The 23,470-nt window shown below is 41.8% G+C and overlaps 1 protein-coding gene across 3 annotated transcripts in view; it reads left to right on the forward strand.

The window, feature by feature from the left end:
* CAMK2D (calcium/calmodulin dependent protein kinase II delta) overlaps nt 1-23,470 on the forward strand; it is a 201,500-nt gene that overhangs the window by 60,899 nt on the left and 117,131 nt on the right. For all 3 annotated transcript variants that reach the window (XM_053940026.1, XM_053940028.1, XM_053940027.1), the window contains exon 13: nt 21,727-21,786. In XM_053940026.1, coding sequence (XP_053796001.1) covers nt 21,727-21,786 — 60 coding nt within the window. The remainder of the gene's footprint in view (nt 1-21,726; nt 21,787-23,470) is intronic.

A 23,470-nucleotide genomic window follows, 5' to 3' on the forward strand; every position in this document is an offset into this window, starting at 1 on the left:
CTGCATGCAAAGGTAATGCAGTTCCTGTATTGCAGCTGGGTGCTGGCAGGAGCCAGCAGCTTGAACCCATTTGTGCACAGGAATGAGCTGCAGGCATGTTTTGACATGCAGGCTGCTCCTTAGTGTCCAGTTGTCCTTTTCACTTCCAATAACACTGGTTAGCTTGGTGGAGAAAAGTTATGAACCTCCTAAACAATAGCCCTAAAAATGTCTGAAGTTATTACCTCATAAAATAGTTGAGGAAAATAATTTTGTGGTCTTGGAAGTCATAAGTGTTTCAACTCTGCTGTTTAGATGGAGTAAATGAGCCCAGAGAATCAAATATTGACAAAGAGTATTTAAGACCTTATTTCTAGTGGTGTGTGCACACAAGAGCATTTAAGTGAGTAACAATGTGAGCAAAGACGGGTCAGTTCTGTGGAACTTGGACAGGTGGAAGTTCAGAACTGCATAGGAATGTTCAGGTGAGCTGAGCAGACTTGAACAACAGGAGAACTTCAGCTTGGGACCAGTTTATTCTTGGATTCAATACTCTGGACAGTAGAGAAAAGAGTAGGAAATTACTCAGTTTACCAAGTTATATAGCATTTGTTTCCTTTGGGATCAAGGATTCCTTACCTGAAAGTAGATTGGAATGTTATTTTGCTAGTTGCCAAAGCAGATTTAATCCAAATAACAAATAATTGCTTTTAATTCTCCCATTAGTTCATGTTAGTGATTGCAATGATTAACTTATCAAGTAGCCTGAAAATATCCTCAGATAATGCCAAGAGGATCAGTAGTGTTATTTTTTTTTCCCGTAGGAGTTGAAGAGGGCTCCCAAAAGGGAGGCAGCTCTTGGGCCCTTAGCAGTTAACACAGGTAGCAGCTACATACTTGTCTTCTGTTTAGTGTCCCTTATGCAGACGTTGCTGCTGGATGTCAAACAAAGCTTCCGGATGTTCTCCTAAGGAATAAAATGAATGCAGATCTGTCAGACTGTGGCTGCTTCAGGCCAAGGATTGAACTGTGCAGTCAGAACAGCAGGTCTTTTATGCAGTGAGAAATTAGAGCTTTTTATGACTCTCTGTGGCTTTTGTCTGGAAAATGTCAGTGTGTTGGAAGCTACTTGGCCTAACTCTGGTCAAAATTCCATGTTTCCACTTAGTGCTTTCCATAGGCCTGATCTGCAGAGGAGGTCGGTGCCAGTGTTGCACAGTACTTGGATCTATCACACTTTTGTCAGCAGAGAAGTTCATTTTTAATCTGTAGTTGCTTCTCTTTGCAGCTCCTAGGAGTGGTTCTCCCTTGTCCCTGTTTAGCAGTTAATTTTTTAGTTTTTTTGAGATAAAATTGGCTGGCATCAAAGAAAACGGTCTCATCTTCTGTACCAGTGCTTCCAGGTATAAATAGCAGAGTTGATGTTGATAATTTATAGCTGGTGGCTGTGGCAGTTTGCTGTTTAATCTCTTTCTCACACCTCTGATAGATAACTTGTGTCACACTGCCTCTTGTAAGGGAACTTTTTAACAGATGCTATGAATTAACAATATTTAGTAGTGGAATTACTGATGTTTCAAGATGTATCATTCCCAAGGCAATCCAGAACAGTTATTTTCCCCTCTCTTTCCTAAGTGAAAGAGATGGTGTTACTTCAGTGAAATGACAGCATGCAAGGTGTGCTCAGCAATTCACATGCTGAATAGTCTTCTTTCACATTTCAGCTTGAGACCTTCAGGTCACACCTGGTTGTAAATTTGCTGGTGGTGTTAATATTTTTATCTGAGTAAAAGCTTTGGCGTTGAAAATGTGACACAGGAGGTTTCTGCTTGATGCTAATCTTTTAACTGTGCAAGGCAGCTGAGAGCTGAGGTGTTCTATACCCCTGAAAGATGTGATGTTGCTGACAGCAGTCTGTCAGGTTAGCTGTTCTGACGCTTGGTGCCGTGGTCTGACGAGTCACTTGTGGGGGATCTGAAGAATGGATCCCTTCCTCTTCCTTGCTGGCAAACAGCTGAGATGATCTTGGTTGTAAATGCTGCAAACTACCTTCTCTTGCTTAGGATGAGGTATGGGAAGAGAGGAAGAGGGGCTGTGTGAAGGCAATGACACCTAGAAGAGTAACATGATTCAGAAACACTAGCATGGTAACTGGGGTGTGACAGCACCTTTGGAGAGCATGGTACTTGAAGAATGAATATACTTGAGAATTTAACTGGGTTCGATACCACAGCATTACAAATTTAATTTACTGTACATTTACTGAAAGGAGTCAGGCACCTGATATTGAGCTAATTAAACATCCTGGTGGAGGAATGCTGTCAGGCATTTGGATTAGTCTATAAATAATTGTTGGATTTGATTGCTTAGAGCTGATAATTAATCTCTTAGGAGAACTGTGGGACTTTTCTTGTCAACTGTCTTCTGAGCTCACCAGTCATATGAAACCAGGAATGTATTTAGTCACTAGCTTTTGTTTTATTTGAAACAGTGTTTTCAGATCAAGTAGAATATGAAGTGTAAGAGGTTTGCATTAAAGGCCTAATTTCTCAAAATCTTCCCAGTTGCCTCTCCCCTAATATTGAAAGACATTCCTGAATATCCATATGGGTGCTTTTCCCACACGATTAAACTCAGTTTTGCAGAATTCTCAGTAACAGAAGCAAGGATCTGTGCGGGTCTCTGCACCTTTGGCTAAGATCTGGAAAGCATCATTGATGTGATGACACCCTGAGATGGTTTCGCTCTGTACTCTAACATGGCTTCAGGAATTTCTGAAATCTGTCTGGTTTTAGAAGTGTTAGGTAGCCACGTGTACCAGCAGGAAAAGGGAGATGTTGAGAAGAGCAGGGAGACCTCTCCCTTGGTTTAGCCATGCAGGACCAGTGGAGCTGCTGAGGACTGGGCCTTGCATCAGAACTACTGCTCTTGCTTCTTGGAGCTGGGGGGGCAAGCTGGTCTTCCTGCAGTTTTTCAGCCACACATGCTTTGTCTTACAAGTCTGTGCATTTTTTTCACCCTTCTTGGCTTTTTTTTTCTCATCTGCTTGCCCACGTTTGTGAAGTAAAGCACCTCCAGGAGAGGGACCACATCTGCTGCCCTCTGTCTGTGTCAGCAGGGCTGGGTCAGAGGAGGTGTGTGCGTCCTGGGGCAGTGCAGGAAGTTGACCCTGCACATGTGTGGAGCGGAGTTCCCGGGAAGGGAAGAGTGGCTGTCTCCAGCAGCTGTGAGGCACACAAGTGGAATGAGGCACAGCCATGTGATGTGCCTGGGTTCCTGGTAATGTTTGATCAGCACTCGTGACCATGCTTGGGACATGGAGCCAGCCAGCCATGCACTGCTTTGTCTGGGAAATGCTGCAGGTCCCTGTGCTGACTTAATGTGGTTAGCTGGGTGAGAAGCATTTATTTGGTAATTGCAGATAGCTATGAGTGGGTCTTTTTCAAATGGAGTATTCAGAAGGGGAATTGAAAGAGGCTGCATTTAGAATCGCATCTGTGTGGAGCTGATTCACCTTTCAGTATTTAAAACATGAAAAGATAGCTGTTCTTAGTGGTTCACCACTTAAATTGTTCCAGGGGAAATTGGGGGTTCATAACTCACTCTGAGCATGTCTGAAGTTGGTGAGGGTAATTTTATTAATATTAGTCTGATTTGAATGTGGCATGTTAATCAAGAATGCTATTTCAAGGGGCAGTAATGCCTCTCTGATGCTTTTCACTCCTGCTTTTACTGCAGGGAATTATGTTCAGAATTTCTACTCTGTGATTTCTTATGTGCATCAGCACTGGCCTGATTCCTTGCATTGTAAGGAGGCAGTTGCACAGAGAGTGTTCTTGGCAGACACAAATAAAAATGAAGACCCAATTTTGTTCACAGAAGTTTTGTTGTTGGTAGTAATGCAGTTTGATTTTTGAGTTCTAGGACAAGATCACTTTTTGAAAAAATGTTCATTTTGTAATAAAGTCCATGTGGATATAAGGGAATGCAAGTTATTTTGTCCCATTTTTTAAAAAAAGCCATTCCAGAGGCGGGATCAAAGTTATAAAATGTGCCTCATCTATGTTAGCATGCTGCCAATTGAATGCTATCCTGGTTATACTCAACACAGATAATTACTGGCTTGAATGCCTCATTTCTGGCATTAAACATTGAATTTCTTTCAGAAGTAGCGGGTGTTAAGTTTCAGAGATGGCTTGCAAAATATCTAAATGGCTTAAAATACTGTGTTCTGGAGTAAAATAGTCAACCCAAGAAGGTGTGACGGCTCAGTTCCTTTTGAAAGGAGGTTGCAGTGTCACGGGTGCTTTGCCTCCCTGGCCGTCGCTGGCACTGGTCTCTGCCTGGCCACTGAAAGGCAGCACTGTCTGCAGCTCAGCAAGGACTGACCATCCATCTCCCTTGATTCTTTTAGTGGCATTCGCTTGATTCTTCAAGCTGTGAGTCCTTACAAGTCCTGCTGAAGTATTTCAGTGATTCTGTTTCAGCCTTCCAGTGTATTAAAATGTCCCCGTGGGTATATAGTGCAAACACAAGCCTCATTATCACATTTTTGTTTTGCTTTTTGACAAAGTGATTACACATTGAAGAAGTTTGTTACTCACTCCAAGCTGCTAATTTTCATAATCTATCGAAGATACTGAGTTGATAAAAATAAACATGTCTCTTAAATCCTAAACGGGTTGCCAAAACTGCACATGGTGAGTGGCAGCTTCTTATAACACTTCTTCCTTACACCTGAAGCTGTAAAATAGCACTTTGCAAGAGCTCAGCTTTGGAATTCAGGCTGGTAAATCACTGGAGTTGGGAAATCTTTTATTTTGTTGCAGAATTGATACATTCCCGAGTACTGCAGTCAGAAGCTTTAAGTATGGGAACTCCAATGTTAAGAGTGGTGTGGTCTCATTTAAAATACATTCTAAAAGTTGCTGCTTAGGGAAAGGCATTTGTTTTATAGAAGAACAATGAAAACTAGGAAAGAAATGACACAGTACTACCAAAACTACATTTATGTCAGCGTTGCTAAAAATGCAACATGAATTGAAGTCTTTTTTAAAGAACCACTTAGTGCAGTCTTAGTAGTTTGTTTGAACTTTGCAACTGTTCCTTCTAATCTTAAGTTTTTACTTGAGTTTTTATAGGTTAATTTCCCTGAGAGTAAGGTCTTGTTTAATTTCCTAATGGCCAGACCTCTCCTCAGGTAGGATTGTGTGTTATTATGTGTATTTACTATGCTGTGAGAACAGGTGAGGGTGGGGGTACTTAAACGTGCATCATGTTAGCACAGAAGCCTGACTCCTGAACGGAGTTCAGCACCTTTAGCTGGGACAAGAAGAAACCCAATTTTACTGAAGCTGAAAAACTTGCTGTGCCAGATGGTCAAAACAGACTTAGGCTGTTCTTTATTCCAACTAAGTGGATTTGTGGCATTTGCTATCAGTGAACTCTTAAGTTGTGCAAGTTAGTAGCAAGTTGTCAGACTGGTGCTAGATCGTGGAGAGTGTCTCACTGCAGGCACTTGGTGTATTTCCGCTGACACGGTGAAAAGTCAGTTTCAGTGCGTGCAGAGTCTGCAATGCCTGGAAATCCCTGCTTTATAAGGCTGCTCCAGCCTGAGGTCCACAGATCAAGTGGAAGCTGTTCAGTGGGTGCTGCCTCAGCTCTGCAGTCAAGTACTTTTTCGATCTGTTCATATTCCCTGTGCTCTTAACCTGTCTGTGGTTTGCTTTTACCTTTCTTGCTTCTGACATTCAAGTTGGTGCTTCACCCTTGCTCAGTCATTTCATATTTGCAAATTCCACGTCTCCAGCTGCTTCGTACCTGTATCCATGGGATGCACTAAAACACACTTAAAAGGAGAGTACTTCCAATGGTAACTTTTTTTTTAAACTTGAATGCAGGATTGTTTACAAATGTAGAGCAGGGATTTCTAAAAATGTGCACAAATGTGAAAGTTGGGGGCCAAAGCCTGTAGCTGGGAAAGGGAATTTCTAGGAATGAGAATTGTAAATCTGTTTCAGCTTGAGACATGTTTATTAAGAGGAAAATGCAAGTCTTGCATCCGAAACCTGTCTACCTTTCCTTTTGGCTATCTAGCTCACTGCTGTTAATATGTTAATATTTCTACATTTTATCTTGAGAACCTGAGATCTGAGGTCCTTTAGACAGATGTTTTCCTGAACTTTATTTGTAAAGAAGTTATAAATTCAGTTGATTGTGACTCCTTCCTGGGTATAGGCCATCAGGTTGTTCACACAAGAGCAGAAGGCGAAGCATTTGGTGCAAATAGCTTGTACAGCAAAGTGTTTTGTGGTGAGCATACAGGGGAGCTGTCTGGTTTCCCACTGAAACCCCACAGCCTGAAGCTTGACTTCTGTATACATAAACCTCACTTGCTCTGAACTGCACAGTAGATTTTAGTCGTCTTTTCAGTGGACTTTGTGCTTCTACCCCCTCAGGACTGCCATTCTCTTGGCCTCTGAAAGCCTGACAGTAGTATTTTTGTTGTTGTTCCATGGCCCTTGCAAAGGTGAAGTCTTAATGTTTTTATTAGCAGTGTCAATACCTAAATGTTTTCTCATGCTGGCAGAGTTTCTCTTACAGCTCACGCTGAGGCTGTTGAGGCCAGCTTGACTGGGAGCACCAAGGCTTGGGAGTGAGAGCAACTGTGCTCAAAACCTTGAAGGCGATGCAGCAGTGGCTAATAATTTAGAATAAAACTAAAACCATAATTTGGACATCACAAATGATGAGAAAAGTCTATGTTCCAGATGAAAGACTTATAGAAGAGTTGATTTCCTGCCTCTGTATTTTTAAACATCTAAAGAATAGCAGTTACAATGTACTAAAATTGAGGTTTAAAGGTGGAGGTTTTTCTTCTTTTAAGTCTTTTGTACTTTGATTACAATATTAGTAAAAGTATTGGTTTAGTTTTTTATTCTTAGTAGGAACTTTGGTTTAACTTTTTGTGTGTTTTGGTTGATGATTGGATTTTATTTTTTTCCGAAAGCCAAGACAATAATAATAAGTACTTTCTTCTTCTATTTTCATAATTTCTTTGTGGTAAGTGCATGCTTAAGCAACTTCAAGTGTAACTTTATTTTAGCACTTATTTTAGCCACTTGCCAAAGGCTTTGGTTGTAGTGTGATCCACAAGGTCACATCAAGAGACAAACCCAAGAGATCTTTTTTTGCAAGGGAAAAATGTTCATGTAATACTTCATCTTATTTTTGTATGATAGTTGCACAGGTCTTCACTACCAGCTCTTCACTGGTATCTTTGGACTGTTTTTAAAAAGAGAAGTAGCAATATAGGAAATTCTCCAGAGAGCTGCATTAGAAAATTCTCCAGAGAGTTACATTAGAAATAAAACTAATGAAGATAAATGAGCTAAACATGGCTTCAAAACATCCAATTAAAAATAAAAGACAACAGAAGAGTTTATCCAAACCCCATGGGAGGAAAAACTGAAGCAAGCCATGTCCAATAAATCTTTCAGGCTAGCCTAAAATCTATGACAACAGTTACTTTGTTCATGTGTGTTTCTTTTTGTTTGTATGTGTTTCTTTTATGTGTTTCTTTGTTTGTATGTGTTTCTTTTATGCTGCTTCCGTGGGTTCTTAAAAAAAAATCCAACCAGGCAGCAGCTTAATTTCTGGCTGCCTGTGACTGGGACCTTTAAGGAGAGAGGCAACAAAATCGATAATTTTCAGTATCTCTTTCAGTATTAGGTGTATTTGCTACCTCTTCAGCCAGTCTGTGGTGCTGAATAGTCTTTTGGCTGCAGACGCAGATACTGATACTGTTATGGTAAAAGCTGGGTTGTGAGATGTTTGAGTGAATTTTAATTAGATGGGAAACAGCTCCAGGAGCCAAGTTTTTGCCGCATGAGTCACGATGTGCGTGCCGTGGAGCAGTTCCATCAGTGAGAGTTCTCCCAGAGTAATGACTACAGTGCCTGGCCCCCTGCCAAGGAAGGGTGTGAGTTTCTGGCTTTGTTTACTGAGGTGATTATTAGCTCTTCTCTGAATAAGAGCTCCTCTGAATTCCTAATTGGAAAAAAAAATCTACCTTTTGACAAGCGTTAAACTCAAGAATGAGCAGGTAACAGTGAACTTTGTGACAGAGGCAATTGTGCTGCTGTTGTTTGCAGTGATAACCAAGGTCTTGGTGCTCTTTGCTACCTTTGAGACCTGGTGGGTGCTGCGTGAGGTTGTGCTCACCTTGCAGGGCAGGGCCTTGATTGGCAGTGTCACACGTGTGGGCGCTGGGTGGGTGAAGGCTGGAGGTGCCTGTGTTCATACATGGTGCACAATAACCCTGCCCACAGCTCATCAGGAATACAGCTCATGAATCAGGCTGGAGGAATGTGGAAGTTGGACGCTTCAGAGCCGTGTTTTCCACAGCACCGTCACTCCGTTCGGCATAGCGTAATGGGGGGAATGTTGTAGTCATCGTGCAGGAGTTTGAGTTGCCTGAGGAGCAAAAAGGGGGCAGGTTCCAGAGAAAAATCTGCTCAGCTGTCTTTGTGGTAGATGTCATTGCATGCTGTGCTCAGGCAGTGCAGGACTAAGTGCCAGAAACCAACCTCTCCACACCTAGTCTGGGGAATTGAGGGTGTTTCTGCTAGCAGCCTGATCCTGGTGTTCTTGCCAGCAAGTGTCTATCATGATGGACGCCCTCTTTAAGCTAACAGATGGCTTCCTTTCACTTCCTTTCACCTGGGCAGTCACAAACTGGTCTGGTGTGCAAAGGGGTGGAGTGGATACAGTTAACTGGGATAATTTAATTGGGTTAAATGGGATAGCTCAGAGTGACAAGTTCATGGCAGATTAGTCAGGGTGCTGCTAATAAAAAAGCCATTACCGAAGCAGCAAACTTCTTTGCGTTCTTAACATGGGCAACATCTACTCAGTTGTACAAGTGCAGTCTTGATGTACCAGGAGGTGAGGGCTTCAGGAATGTGTGTGTTCTTTTGAGTTCATGTGGTGGCATGAAACAGGTAATCCTGCTTTGAAAAGGGTATTGGAGAGCTTGGTTTAACCCCAGTCCAGACTTTGGAACCCTCTCTGGAAAATGCCTACAACTGTTTGCTCAAGGAATGAGGACCGTGCCAATCATTTGAAACACTTGTGCATGAAGACGCTGAGGCCAAATGTCCGTGACAGTCGGCCGGTGTGGGATATCCAGCATCTGGGATTCCTTCAGGCTGACTGCTCCCAGAGTAGCTCATGGCTGAGGTTGGAAGGCACCTCTGGAGGCTGCCTGCTCCAGTCCCCCTGCTCAAGCAGGCTTGAGGAGCCCAGGAGCATGTCCAGCTGGCTTTGCTACAGCTCCAAGGATGGACGCGGCACTGGGCCGTGGGCAGCCGGTGCCAGTGCTCAGTCACTCTCACAACAAACTGATGAGCTGTACTGGAAAGAAGCTGAGAGTTGCTGCTTTGCAACGTTTTTTATCAATGCTTTCTGTGTCAGTTCCTGGATGCTGTAGAAGAGGAGGTGCTGGGGTCCTTTTTCTGTGCTGAGCTACAAAGCCTTTCCATCTCCGAGAGCTGTTCCATGCTGGCCGTGAGCTCTTGGAGTTAACTGAAATGACTGTGGGCAAATACAGCATATGGGTAATGAACTTCTGTTGTATAAATCTGGTATAGCAGTGGGACTATTTCCCCAGTGCTTTGCCGGTAATTCAATCAGAAGTGGCAGTTTTAATTAAATAACACAACTGGGGGCTGGTTATTTCTCTCCTCCAGTTCCTTCTCAGTTTTAAAAGAGAAAGGTTGGGGGTTTATCTACAACAGCTTCATTTTCTACAATAGTTTTCAGTTATCCTGTATGCTAAGTAGAATGTTGAGCTGTACCAGGGAAACCACATTGAATGTGGTGGTTTAATAATAGTGGTAGATAACAGCCATAATTTAAAAGTTATTTATTTCCATTATATAACTTTTTCAGTTATTCAGCAGATTCCAGGAAAAAAACAACACTACCAAAGGCTGATACTTAGAGGGAAGAGGAATTGAACAGAACATTATTTTTAATTTTTTTGTTTTTATGTAAACTCTATCTGGTTGAGAGGTTTTCCACTGAGTAAATTGAAGTTCTTTCCTCTCTCTCTGAATTACATTTAGTTCTTGTGGTTTAGTTGTGGTTTGGGCTCTGTTTTTTTTTTTTTTTTTTTTGGAGGGGGATGGGTTGTCATGGGTGTCTGCTGTATTTTGCCAGTGCCCCATGCTGTGATTTCTTTCAAAGCCGCACTTGCATCAGTGATTGGGGTTTGGCAATAGAACATCTCACCATACAATCTCTAATCAGAATAATAAAATTCCTGACTGAAAGTGACAGTGTGGGTACTTTAAAAAATGGTGTTGCTGTAAATATGTTCTTATATGCTTATTTCTCTAAATCATCAGGCTAATCAGATTGAATGATTTCCCAATTAATATTGATTACTTTCTTGTTTTCTTTTATAACATCAGTAAAATACTGTGCAATGATAATATCAATGATACTCCAGTATTTCCGTCTTAGATAGCTAGTATCTGTCACTGTGCCAGAATTTGGAGTCTCTGGAATATTAAAACATCTTGCTTGAGTTCTTTTTTTTACAGAAACAAGAGATAAACATTCATTATCTGGAATGGGGTATTGGCTGGGTTTGTTTTATCCCTGAGAGTGAGTGGTTTTAAAAGATTGATCCAATCTTCAATGCTCTTTAAGTGGTAGCGGGGATGAACCTGACACCGTGAGAAACTGGAATGCGTCGACTGTTCTTTTACATAGTGGGGTTATTGGGTGGTTCTTTTATTTTGCTGAGGTACGGAATGATTTGCTTACCCTGTTTGTTTTGCCAACAGAGAGATAACCCAGTTTCCTGCTGTTTCCCAAGAAGCTCAGTGGCTTGGGAAGAGGCCAGCAGCTTGGGAACTAACACTACATGTGCAAATAAACAAGTGTTAATTCTCTTAATAGTGGGAAAAAGCTTAAATCCCTTTAGGCAGGTTTTGTGCAACCACTGTCCATTAAGGAGAATGGCTTCCCTCCTGGGACTTCCTGCCTGCAGCACTAGATGATGGCTTAATCCTCTACAGGAATTCTGTATACTTACACTTCCTTCAGTTATCTTTTATATCCTTTTGATTGTCTTACATGCACTGATAATATTCTATATCTTCTGGGCGTAACACATGGCACACAGTGCAGAATGCAAGGCAAACACACATTTAAAGGAGAGAGTTTGTTTACCCAGTAAATCCCCCAAATTTGTCAAAATCTGAAGTTTAACTACCTGTTAATGCTTGCTTGAACTTTTATTTGTGGCTGATGATAAAAATCCTGTTTATTTTCTCCTCACCTTAATTAAAAGAAGAAAAAAAGCCCTCAGACTTCTTTGCCTGGGAGCATCTTTATTCACTCTCTGTAGAACAAGTGGAGTGATGCAGCTGTTGAGTCAGACAAGCTATTTAGGCATGTCTTAGTGAAATAAGACGAATGAGGAATTTCATAGAATTCTAGAATGGTTAGGGCTGGAAGGTGCCTTGAAAATCATCTCATTCCACCCCCTGGCACAGACAGCTTCCACTATCCCAGGTTGCTCCAAGCCCCGTCCAACCTGGCCTTGAATGCTTGCAGGGATGAGGCAGCTGCAGCTTCTCCAGGCAGCCTGTGCCAGGGCCTCCCCACCCTCACAGGGAAGGATTTCATCCTTGGATCTAGTCTTAGCTTTTGTTAGTTTGAAGCCCTTCCCCCTTGTCCTGTCACTCAAGGCTCTTGTCCCAAGTCCCTCTCCAGCTCTCCTGTGGCCCTTCAGGCATGGGAGGGGGCTCTCAGGTCTCCCTGAAGCCTCCTCTTGTCTACACTGAACACCCCGACCTCTCCCAGCCTGGCTTCAGAGCAGAGGCGCCCCATCCCTCTGAGCAGCTTCATGGCCTCCTCAACTCACTCCAGCATGGCCCATCTTATCCTGGGGACCCCAGGCCTGGACACAGCACTGCAGGTGGAAGAGTTGCCTCCCTTGACCTGCTGGCCACACTTCTTTGGATGCACAGTGTGCTTGTCTTTCTGGGCTACAGGTCCTGTTCAACGTGCATTCGGCCTTGTTGAGCCTTGCTGAAGGTCCCACTGGCCCACGTCCCCGGCCTGCCACGGTCCCTCTAGGCGCCATCCCTTCCATCCAGCAGGTCAAGCACAGCACGCGGCTCCGTGCTGCCGGCAGACTTGCTGCGGGTGCGCTCAATGCCATTGTCCACATCACCGACGAAGGTGTTCGAGAGCACCAATTCCAGCGCTTGCCCCGAGGAATGCCACTCGTCATTGGCTTCCACTGGACATTGGCTCTCCTCTGTGATGTGTTTTTTAATGAAAATGCTCCTTTTGTGGACTGTCTTTCACAAGAATGTGTTTGAAAGGCTAGTATTTTTTAAAGGATTGGCTTTACAAACCTAGTGAATTGCAATTCTCTCGTTCCCTGCAAGAAAATTATTCTAAAAATAATGTCAAGACAATCCTCTTGCAAAAGACTGTACTCATGTAGCTTAGAGGTTATGGCATCACTGTCCCGGTATCAAAGATTGCTGTAATATAAAGCTTCAGATGGTTAAATGCTATTCATGCACATGGTATTTGAGGAGGAGATGTGTTTTTATTATGAGCAAAAGCTTAGCAACTTAGCAGAAAAAAATTAATACAGTGGGTTAGTCATAATCCACTTCTGTGTTTTAAAGCAAGTTAACGGATGGAAGACAAGTTACAACTTAATGTGGAACTCCTTTGTGAGTTTATTATTTCTATTGTTTTAGGTTTTTATGGGCCACGTAGAAATAGTGACTTTACCTATGACTGCTGTTTGCTAAAGACCGAGGTTTAGCCATCACGATATTTTTATTAATGCAATCGTATCTTTAGTCCTATAATACTAATGCAGCCTACTGTTATTTTTGATGAAATAGTCCTGTAGGCATGTGCTTATGTATTCTTAGTGTTTCTTCTTGTTATGAAAAGCTTTGGCTTTGATGTGCTGCTTAAATTTCCTCTGAGTCATAATGGTAGCTGCCAAACCATTGTTTTTGTTCGATTTGGACTTGATTCTAGTTCTACAGTTGTTTCCTCCTAGGGAGTTAAAGTCCATGAGCTTTTATTAAGATAAATGTCAGTGATTCTGAGTGTATTTGCATAAATGAAGCCCTTAGTCTCTGGTAGGATAAGTCATGTGTAATGCTCAGTTTTAAAGTAACAGTGACTACAGGAAATATTGGAAATAAAAGTTGTTGACCTTTTCTGCACAATGGTATTTCCCTTTCCATTGAATATGGAACACTTTCTCATCCGTAAGCTGTCAGCAAACTGAACATCCTCACTGGTCATCCTCTGTTTAAAGAAAATTTAAGTTTCTTCCTCACAAACAATTAATGCAATGTCTTGTAGAAATTACATCTACAAGGCAAAAGATGGTGACTGTTGGTAGGATTTCTAAAAATAAGGGTTGCCAAAGTGAAAACCTAAAGTCAGAGTTCAGAATTTGCTCTTTGCAGCAGCTTCAAAATCAGTAACTTCTGCATGTCCAAGCCAAGTGGCTGACACAGACGTGTTATGCCACAGTGTCGTGACTTGACACCAGTCTTACATGTAACAATTATTCATTTATATTAAAATAAGCTAGCGTCAGTCAGAAACTCACAATTTATTTCAAATTGACAATCTGCTGCTTACATATTGCAGCAGCTGGTAGTGTGCTTTGGCTTTATAGTAAGCTGCATTTTTTTCTTTTGTTATTAGACAATATTGTTTGAATAACATTTTTAAGGAAAAGGGGTATTTCTCATGCATGTCTCATGCATCACTTGAGAATTTAAGGGTGCCTTCAAAAATTCAGTTGTCAGGCAGAAGTCTGCTCAGAGTTTACAGCATTGTTAATGGATTTAATGTGTTTAAGATGGGCTCTGTAGGACTGGATTTCAGCAAGGCAGTCAAGTAAAGTATATCGTGCAGCCCATCCCTCTCCAGTGAACTATTTGAGTGCAAACAGATGCTTTAGTGTTCGTTAGACTGATAAGTCAACACCTCAAGTTCCAGGCATCTCTTACATGATTTATTTTTTTGAACTTTCGATTCCTAACATCTTTTTTTCAAATATTGTTTCCTGAAAATTGCAACTTTCTGCAGGAAATGAGCCAAGAGAACTGAGAAGCCTAAAAAAATTTAAACAGCTCAGTAGAAAATAGAAGCTAAAAAAAAAAAAAAGAGGAATACTGAATGCACTCACATATATATCAGCAGAATTTAAACAAGAAGAGGGCAGGCAGCTTTGAGAACCAAAAATGAAAGGAGGGCAGTGAAATAGGGGAAGAGCTCCCAGCATGCAAAATGAAGGACATGCAGTTATGGAGGAATGGAAGGGGAATGGCTGAGGAAGACTTGGCTGACCATCAGCTCTAGGAATTGGCAGGTTTGAGTCACAAAGGAGAATACACTGCTGTAGGGACAGAAGGAGGCAGCAAGGGCAAGATTGAGGATGTAATGTGCAGTCAGGTAGTCAGAGGTGCTACAAGGCACAGCACTGGATGGGTCAGGTCAAAAGTGGTGATAGGGACAAGATGGAACACAGGGTGCAAGTGTCAGGTGCAGATTGGTGGCAAACAGATGGAGGTGACCAGGTGATCACACTCACACTTCTGGCTCTCGGGCCCTTTCTGTTTACTTTGGCCCTGAAGAGTTTATAGTACTTCATTCTGTTTCAGTAGATGTGCTGTTTATATAATAAAATAATAGCTATAAAACTACTATATGTAATTGTGCATGTACCTTTTATAGAAAACAACAATTAATGTATATATATATCAGCAGTTCTACACTTCCACAAATATTTTTCTTGTTTTTCTGAATCAGAAGAGTGAAGTGAGTGAATTGCCAGCTGGCTGTTTCAACCCGAGCAAACGAGAGTTATAAAAAGGTGGAAAAAAAAAAGAAGGATTTCTTCACTTGAGCTCAGTAGTGTGTGAATGTGTGCTCTTAGGAACTGTTTAAAGGTTCCCAACATTTGGGTTAAGTCCAGTTTGCATTCATACCATTCTGTTGATCTCTTCTCTCTATTCATTATGGGCATGGTTAAACACAAGTGATGGAAATAAGTGAAATCATGTGGGCTCAGTGCTTTGCTATTAATGTCACATGTTGTCTTCAGTCCTTTTGCCAGCTCACTTGAAGTCAGGTGCTCCTCAGTTTTAGCAGCAGTGCTAGAAACAGCACAAATGCAGGAATACTCTGCACCTTTTGGTCATAGCAGGTGTCAGAAATCAGGGATCAAGTGTCTGATAAAGCGCCCTACAGACACTTGCTGTGTCTCTGCCTCTGTGGTCTGTGCTTTGTAGATGGGAATCGGGTCTCTGTGTCCATTTATCAATTTCTCGCACACTGTGAAGGGTAAAATATTAACACAGAAAGCGGGTGGGAAATGGAAGAAAGCCTTGCAGGAACATCAGTCAGCTGAGAACTGTTATTGTTGGAGACCTTTGCAGCTGAGTACAAATGTGCCTTTTGTTTTCTTAATACTGTGGGGCAGAATTTGAAGCTCTACAGGTGTGGGGTTTGTTCATTATTTTGCAAAGCATCTTTAATTAATATTTTTTGCTTTTCCTTGATATTCAGCAGCTTGGTGAAGAGAAATGTGTCTGGGAACACAGCCACAGAAATGACTGGAGGCACACTCAGTGCCCTGATTTCTGCTCTGTTGATGCTTTTGACCAATGGCCTAATAGAAGAATTGGCTGTGCTATTGTTGTTGTGTGCTCCTACCCATTACGGAGCGGGGTATCCATGGAGAAGATGCCTTTATAACAATGAACACCTGGCGCGTGATTCTGCTCAGGGAACATTAGGAGGGGTGGGTCAGATGAGCACTCGCAGTGTCTGGAATTGTTTATTCGAAGAATGTCCCACTTTCCGAGATATAAATACTAGGAAGAGAGGAATAAGTAAAGACTCTGTTCAAATATGTCCCCAGGAGCAGGTACTGAATGCTGGAGCATTCATTGTGAAAAAGTGCATTTGGGAATTTGAAGGACTGTATTGCTTAGCATTTACTTCTTTAAGAATAGCAGGGGAGGTAACTGAGGTTTATCTGTGAGCGCTGCTGTAGCATGAACTCAGTAATGGAAAATTCAAAGAGCTGTGTTTTGGACTGTTACATGAATAAATGTGGTTCTTGTTTTATCTTACCAGATGAAAATGAATGCTTGCAAACTGCTAAAGGTGTGTAAATTGCCTTACATAAGAACCAGCTCAGGCAGGGGCTTAGGAATGCTATTGGTCCCCACTGTCATGGTTTGACCCAACAGGCAGCTAAACACCACACAGCCTCGCTCCCTCCCTCCTCCCACACCCTGAAGGAGGACTGGGGAGACAATCAGAAGAAATAAAATTAAGATTCGTGGGTTGAGTTAAAGGTAGTTCACTAAGACAGAAAAGGAAGCGGGAATAATAATAAGTAATAGGCAGAGGATGATGACAAAGAATTAAAACATATAAAACAAGTGATGCATGGTGCAAATGCTCATGGACCTGTGCCTACTCAGTTCCTGAGCAGCAGCCCCCAGCCAGCTTCCCCCCAAGTTTATCAGAGAATGTTTGGGGTTGGAGAGGACCTCTGGAAATCCTCTAATCCAGTCCCCTGCTAAGGTAGGTTCAGCTGGAGCAGGTTGCACAGGATGATGTCCAGGTGAATGTTGAGGATTTCCAGAGAAGGAAACTCCACAGCCTCTCAGAGCAGCCTGTTTGCAGTACTCAGTTGCCCTCACAGTAAAGAAGTTTTTACTCATATTCAGATGGATCTTCCCGTGTTCCAGTTTGTGCCTGTTGCCCCTTTTCCTGTCACTGGGCACTACAGGAAAAAGTCTGGCCTCATCCTCCTGGCAGCCACTCTTAGGGAATTTGCCTGTGTTGGTAAGATTTCTTTCAGTCATTTCTTCCTCAGGCTAAAGAGGCCCAGTTCCCTCAGCCTTTTCTCATGAGAGAGGTGCTCCAGTCCCCTCATCATCTTTGTAGCCTCTGCTGGACCCTCTCCAGTCCATCCTTGTCTGTCTTGAGCTGGGGAGCTCGGACCTGGAGGCAGTACTGCACATGTGGCCCCACGGGGGGAGGGCAGAGGGGCAGGATCACCTCTCATCCTGCTGGCCACTCTCCTCCCCACACACCCCGGGATACCATTGGCATCCTTGGCCCCCGAGGCACTGCTGGCTCTTGGACTCCGTGTTGTGCACTTGGACCCACAGGTCTTTCTCTGCAGAGCTGCTCTCCAGCAGGTCAGCCCCAGCCTGTGGGGTGCTGTGAGAAGCTGCCTTAGTGCAAACACTGCTTACAGCAGCTGCTAAAACATAGCTCTGGGATCAACATCCTAAATGCACAACGTAGCGCTGTACCAGCCTCTAGGAAGGGAATTATCCTAGCAGAAACCAGGACACCTGCTAGTGACTTCAACTTACAGAAATGGTCAGGTCTAAGAAATAGAGCTGGGCTGTTTCCAGAGCCTTAATGCTTCATCAGAGGGAGTTCAGAAACTGCATTTGATGCAGTTCGATTATGTATAAACCACGTTCCTGGGCTTAAAGCAAATGTCTTTTGCAGCACTATTCCTATGCACACCATGCCCTTAAATCACAAGTATTTATGTTCCACAAGTCCGTGGATACTTTCTTGTGTTCTAGACAGTTGTCAACCAAATTGACAAAGTCTCGGTAGTGGGAGTGGAAGCTGTTGCTCTGTTAACCTGTGTGTTCTGTTGTCAGAATTTCTGCATTCATTTTCTGGTTTCCATGGCAGAATATAACAGCATCAAGGTGCTCTGGGGTTGCAATACAGTCTGAAGAGCTCCTTCCAAGTTAGTGCTCCTTGTTTTCTCTTCATGTAGCTGTGTAAAGAAAACCATGGAAAATACAAGTGTTGTACTGTATTGCACAGAGTAGGAAGCAGGTTGAAGAGCCCATCCTCAAAAAGATAAGCAAGACATGTGCCAAAAGATGCATCACTTCATACTGACTCATAATCTATCCAGTCAGTCCTGGGGAAAAAATAAGGAATGGACAAGACAGTGCAAGGGACATGGGGAAAATGCTTTTATATTGTTTGCTGTGGAGTGCAAGCTCTAATAATAAAATAACAAAAAGCAACTACAGAAGTTGCTACAAGTTCTTGTTAGAAAGATTCTTTGCTTTGGAGATGTTTGCATTTTAGATACCTGTGTTGATAGGTGGTGAGAGGTGCACATTTCTGCCCTGGTGCTAAGCTCCATTTGGGTGGTCATGCAGGATCAGCACTTTGGGTGAACATTCACAGTACTTTAGTAGAAGAGATAAATGCTGAAGACATTAATTGTACGTTTTCATATATTAAGACATACAATACATAATTAAATACATACATTATGTGTCTTTAATTATGATGTTATGATGTAATCCCAGAAATGTGTGTATTCTACATGTGTAAACTTTTGTAAGAAAGCAAATATTGATACTGCTGAAACAATAAGTTATTTTATTTGCCTACCTAGTAGAAATTGAATACAGGCAGTCTAATTTTCTGAGGCAGGTGTCCTAAATTATAGCATTAGCTTTGGGTCTACTAGAACATAGTCATATGAATGAGGACTAGTTCAAGATTTTAAGTTTATGCAGTCTATGAGTACCCCCAGTTTTGCAGCTATATTCTGTCTGTTTCAGGTTTCACAGAATTTCATTAGTTAGGCTGAGATTTTCATGGTTCAGTGCATTAAATCTTGTTGTTTTCTTTTTTTCTTTTTCTTGACTCCATGTCAGATTAAACTTATTTGTAGGTGGCTGCAAGGTTTTTTCATTAATAAACTGGCATTATTCTCATTGCTGCCTTCTTTCCAATGGTATCAGTGGTTGACGGGCAGTGATCTTTTTCCAGTCTTGGCAATGGGCTGTTGCTGTGGTAGAGGCCATTGTTCACTAATGGAGACTTGCTTTCATGAAATAATCTAGAATTTGCAGATCATTCCTTCTCCTGCATTTGTTTTGCTGCTTTTTAAGCTTGTATTTTTCAATTAATTACAGTTTCTTAAGCAGACAGTGTAGGAGACCTGTTTGTAATTGAGTCTAGGTAATTAAAATAAAGGAAAGGAAACAAGTATATAAATGTACTTGTGTGTTCCCTTTTTATTATCTGTGTGGCTTGCAAGCTTGGCTTCCTGCTCCTGATAATACTTTTTCCTGTTTCGTGCTTACCTGGCAGGTAAACGCAGTTTCAGCTGGTGAGTTATATGCTGTCAAAACTGAGAGGAATTAACTCTTTGATTTCAATAAGTGACCTGTTACTGCATTTATTTTTTTCCACAACTTTTCCTGTGCTGTTACTGTTGTAGCATAAACATTTGACACCAGATGCTATCCCAAAGTTTGTGCCTGCTAGGTAGTTTCCCTGGCTGTGTGGCAGGACCCTCGTTTCCCAGTGGACTCTGCAGTGGCACACCTTACCCTTCAGATGCTTGGGAGCTGAGTGCTCGAAGTATTTCGGTGTGCCCTGCCCTCTGACATTCACCTTTAGCTCCCCAGCACTTGAGCCCTGGCAGGAGGCAGGGTAACACAAATAGCTATGGGTGGCACAGCAGTTGCAAGCACTTGTAAATAAACCCAGTGGACAGAGGAAGGAAAAGGATTTCCTAAAACTCATAGAGCAAACATGCAGATTTTAGAAGAGAGCAGTTTTCTTGGATATCGCATGAAGGTGAATTTGCATTTGGTCCCACCCCCAAACACTTAGATACTGCAGACTTACTCCTCTAACAACACTAAGGAATAGTCTCTTTCTTTGGAAATGCTGCTGTCATCTTCTGGGCCTTAACGTCCACTTGAATTCCTGGCTCAGGGAGTATTGAATATTCTTTCTGGTGCCTCGGTGCAGCGTGCAGGCTGTGAGGTACCTCCAGTCACCCAGCAGGTGTGATAGCAATTACTGTGACACAAACAACTGAAGGAGTTAAATGCAGCGAGCTCATTGTTCTAATTTACGTGACAGCAGAGAACACCTGGTTGGTGTCCATCAATATACTGGCTCAATTTGGAGTGAAAACCTGGGAATATATAGCGCAGTCGATAATAATGATGTTGATGATGATGTAGATGTTACCTTCATATATTGCAGTGCATCCAGCAGCATCTCTAAGACATTTTTACTGTGATTTGAAAAATATCAGGCATGCTTTTTTAATCATTACAGTTATAATCAATAAACTATATTAATCGCATCTATTGTCAGTTCAGGAGTTGCGATAGAGTGGTTGATAGCAAAGAAACTTCAAATGTTTATACTTCACATTCAACTTTGGAGATGAAGCTCTTTATTATATCTGTGTTATTCCTGAAGAGTCGACACAGGATGTTTTTAGCACTTGATAGAAGACTGTCGGACACCTTCCAGGTTTCTGGCTGTGCTGGCTGATCTGTAAATATAGCTGGAGGTGGTGCAGAACAGCCTTTGAAAGTAGATTTGGAAGTGCACCAGAGACACAGCTTCTACACAAAATGTCTAATAGCCCCTGGATTGTTTCTTTGCTTTTGAGGCAGTGTTCACATTTTCATCTCTGTTCTCACCCCAGCTTAGTTCAGTTTGCCTTGCAGATCATCTCCCTGCTTGCTCTGGGTAATGTGCCAAGTGCTCAGCCCATGATTAAGTTACAGCCAGAGCTGCTGGACACGAAGGTACTGTAACTGTAGATGTCTGTGCTTATGTTTCAGCCTTGCTGCAGCTGAATTCAAAAATCTTAATGGGAAACCTCAGTGGCGGAGTTTAACTTAAAAAAAAAAAAAAGATTTAAGCTTATGTTGCAGATTTATAATTCTTCTTAACACTTTTAACTTCTGATTATTTTTCTTTTAGTAAACATTAAGGTAAAGATGGTTAAGCTGACAAATTTTCCCACGCAAGTGGTGGAGGCTCTTAGGCCTCAGAAAGTACGATGTCAGTTGACAAGTAGTGACTAGCTCAAGAACTATCCCAGTTCTTAAAAGCATATGAAAATAACTTGAACTGTTAACATATGTAAAATTGTTTCAGTTGTTAGAGTTGGCTGCAAATGTTAAGAAGTACAAACTGCAGAAAAATTAAACAAGTTTTCCTTCTTGTTCTTTCCTCCAGATTTAAAACATGCTGTCAGAAACTTGAAGTGTTAGGTATTTTAAAGGTGGTGGTTGCTTTCTCTGTTTTATTTCCTATCTGTTGTTATAGATCTTTTGACCTACATATAGTTCTTTTGGCCTAACTGGACATTTTGCAGTAAGGACTGAACTTCTTAATTCTAACATCTGATGCTAAATTTTTGAATCTTCAGAGTTACCATCCAAAGCAACTTTTTCTAACTTGTTCACTTCTTAATATTTTCAAGGTTCAAAGCATATTTTTACATTTCAAGCAGTTCAATTTTCCAAAGTTGGTATTTTGGAATATTTGTGTTATCTATTGTAGAAAATAGGACTTGACACAAGCAATAGTATTTTATCTCCAGAAAAGATTGTTAGGGTTCAACAATGAATCCAGAACTCCAGCCTCCTGCTCTACTCAAAGGTAAAAAAAAATTCTATTCAATATTACAGTTTGGGTGAAAATATTAGTGGATCTAAATAAAGGAGGTATTTTTTAAAGATCCCATCAGATGATGATGATGTGATGATTCTCTAAAGCAAATACACTAAACTATGTTAATATTCATGCTAACAGCAACTGTTTTGCTTTCTTTTGGTGCAGATCACCAGAAACTGGAGAGAGAAGCTAGAATCTGTCGCCTCCTGAAGCATCCTAATATAGGTAGGAACATTTCATTGCTTCGTACAGTATTTATCACTTTAGAACAGTTAGGGGAAATGGAAATTAACAAAGAGAGCAGCTCAGAAATCAAGTGCAAATATCTTCAGGCAAGGCTCTTTCTTTATAACGTGGTGCTCCTTATGAGTTCTGCTGTGGGATGCAATAACCTGATGGATCACCTGCAGCAGTGTGCAGTGTTCTCATCTTTGAGCCATTGCTCAGCCATCAGTGAGCTCTCTGTGCCAGGTGTTTGGGGGGTGTTGAGCAGTGTGCAGGAGGGGCTGTTTCCAGGATTGCTCATGATTCTGCAGGGCAGCTGCAGAAGAATTTCAGCTGACAGTGTCTGTTGCACAATGAGATAGACCAATGTCAATAATTAGTGCTGGGTTTAGTGAAATGCTTATTTTATACTGTATTTTGTGTTTGAGATTCCGTCCTCCCGAGTTGAAGAAAGCTCTGCTCTTTTTATTTCCAGAGCTGTGTGGTCTAACCATGTAAAGCAAAAAATAAAGTTATTTTGGAGGGTGGGGTGTGTCTGTCTCCTTGCTTTAGAAACAGTGTAGAGAGGTAAGTACCTTGATCTTAAGGGAACTGTAGCTGGGTTTTTCAGTTTTTCGTACACTGAATTACATGCCAAGGGTATCTCTCACAAGAATATTTGCTGTACCTGAGACTTCTGCAGAAGGGTGAGAATTTCCTGTTTCTTATGGCATTTTTAGACTAATAAAATTGTTGGTGCCTGTGATGCCTTAAGTTTTAGCTTTCATATTTTTCAGATTCTGTAGTGCTTTGGTGTGTAACGCTGAACTTCATATAAAGCATTAGCAAGTTCTCTTCACAGTTCAGTCAGACAAAACAATCCTTTTCCAACCAAGGACACCATTGTACCTTCAGGCCCAAAGAAGTGTGAACAAAAGCAAATTGAGGAGAGCAGTCTGGGAGGATGGGACTTCATAACCTGAAACTGTAATTGGACAATTGACCCCAATATGGAAATGGGCCAAAACTTATAAAAGTCTGAAAACTCATGACCCATCATCCATTTTGGGGCCATCTTGGGCAGAGCCACAGCCAGGCTCTTGTACTGCCCAAGGTGTATCGTTTGAAGGCCTTTGAATAAATACCAACTTTTCATTTAAGTCTGTCTAGCCTCTGTTCCAGGTAGCCTCTTCAGGCATCACCTGGGATGAAATCAGCTTCTTCCTTTTAATGATAAATAGAAAGTGAAAACAAGTGTACCACGGCTCAAAATGACATGTCAAATTTCTGCAGCATCTCTCTTAAGCTTACAGGTTTGACCTAGAAATTTTATTAAGGAAGAAGAGGAGTGTTTTCTGTGCTATTTTATCTCACCAAAGGTTCTGCTTTGTAAAATGGCGAGAGATAAGCAAATGTACAAGTGCTCTTAGGGCAAAGGTGCAGCCCTTCTGCAGCTGGGGTTACGCTTACGGTTTAGTCAGATTCCAGAGCCATTCACCTGGGCCTTACTAGAACCAGAACATAATTTTAAGTTTCCACAAGTTGGGGAAAATGAACGCAATACAAGAGTGAACTGATGCAGGGGAAGGGCTGAAATGCGCAGAACTCAGTTGAAACAAAAATCTAAATTGGTTCCAAGTGGTCACAAGTCTTCAGCTTGTTGAGGTTTGGCTTAGGGTGCAAACAGCTTTGCTGACAGGCAGAT

This window comes from Vidua chalybeata, chromosome 4 (assembly GCF_026979565.1).
Source record: "Vidua chalybeata isolate OUT-0048 chromosome 4, bVidCha1 merged haplotype, whole genome shotgun sequence".
Lineage (NCBI taxonomy): Eukaryota > Metazoa > Chordata > Aves > Passeriformes > Viduidae > Vidua > Vidua chalybeata.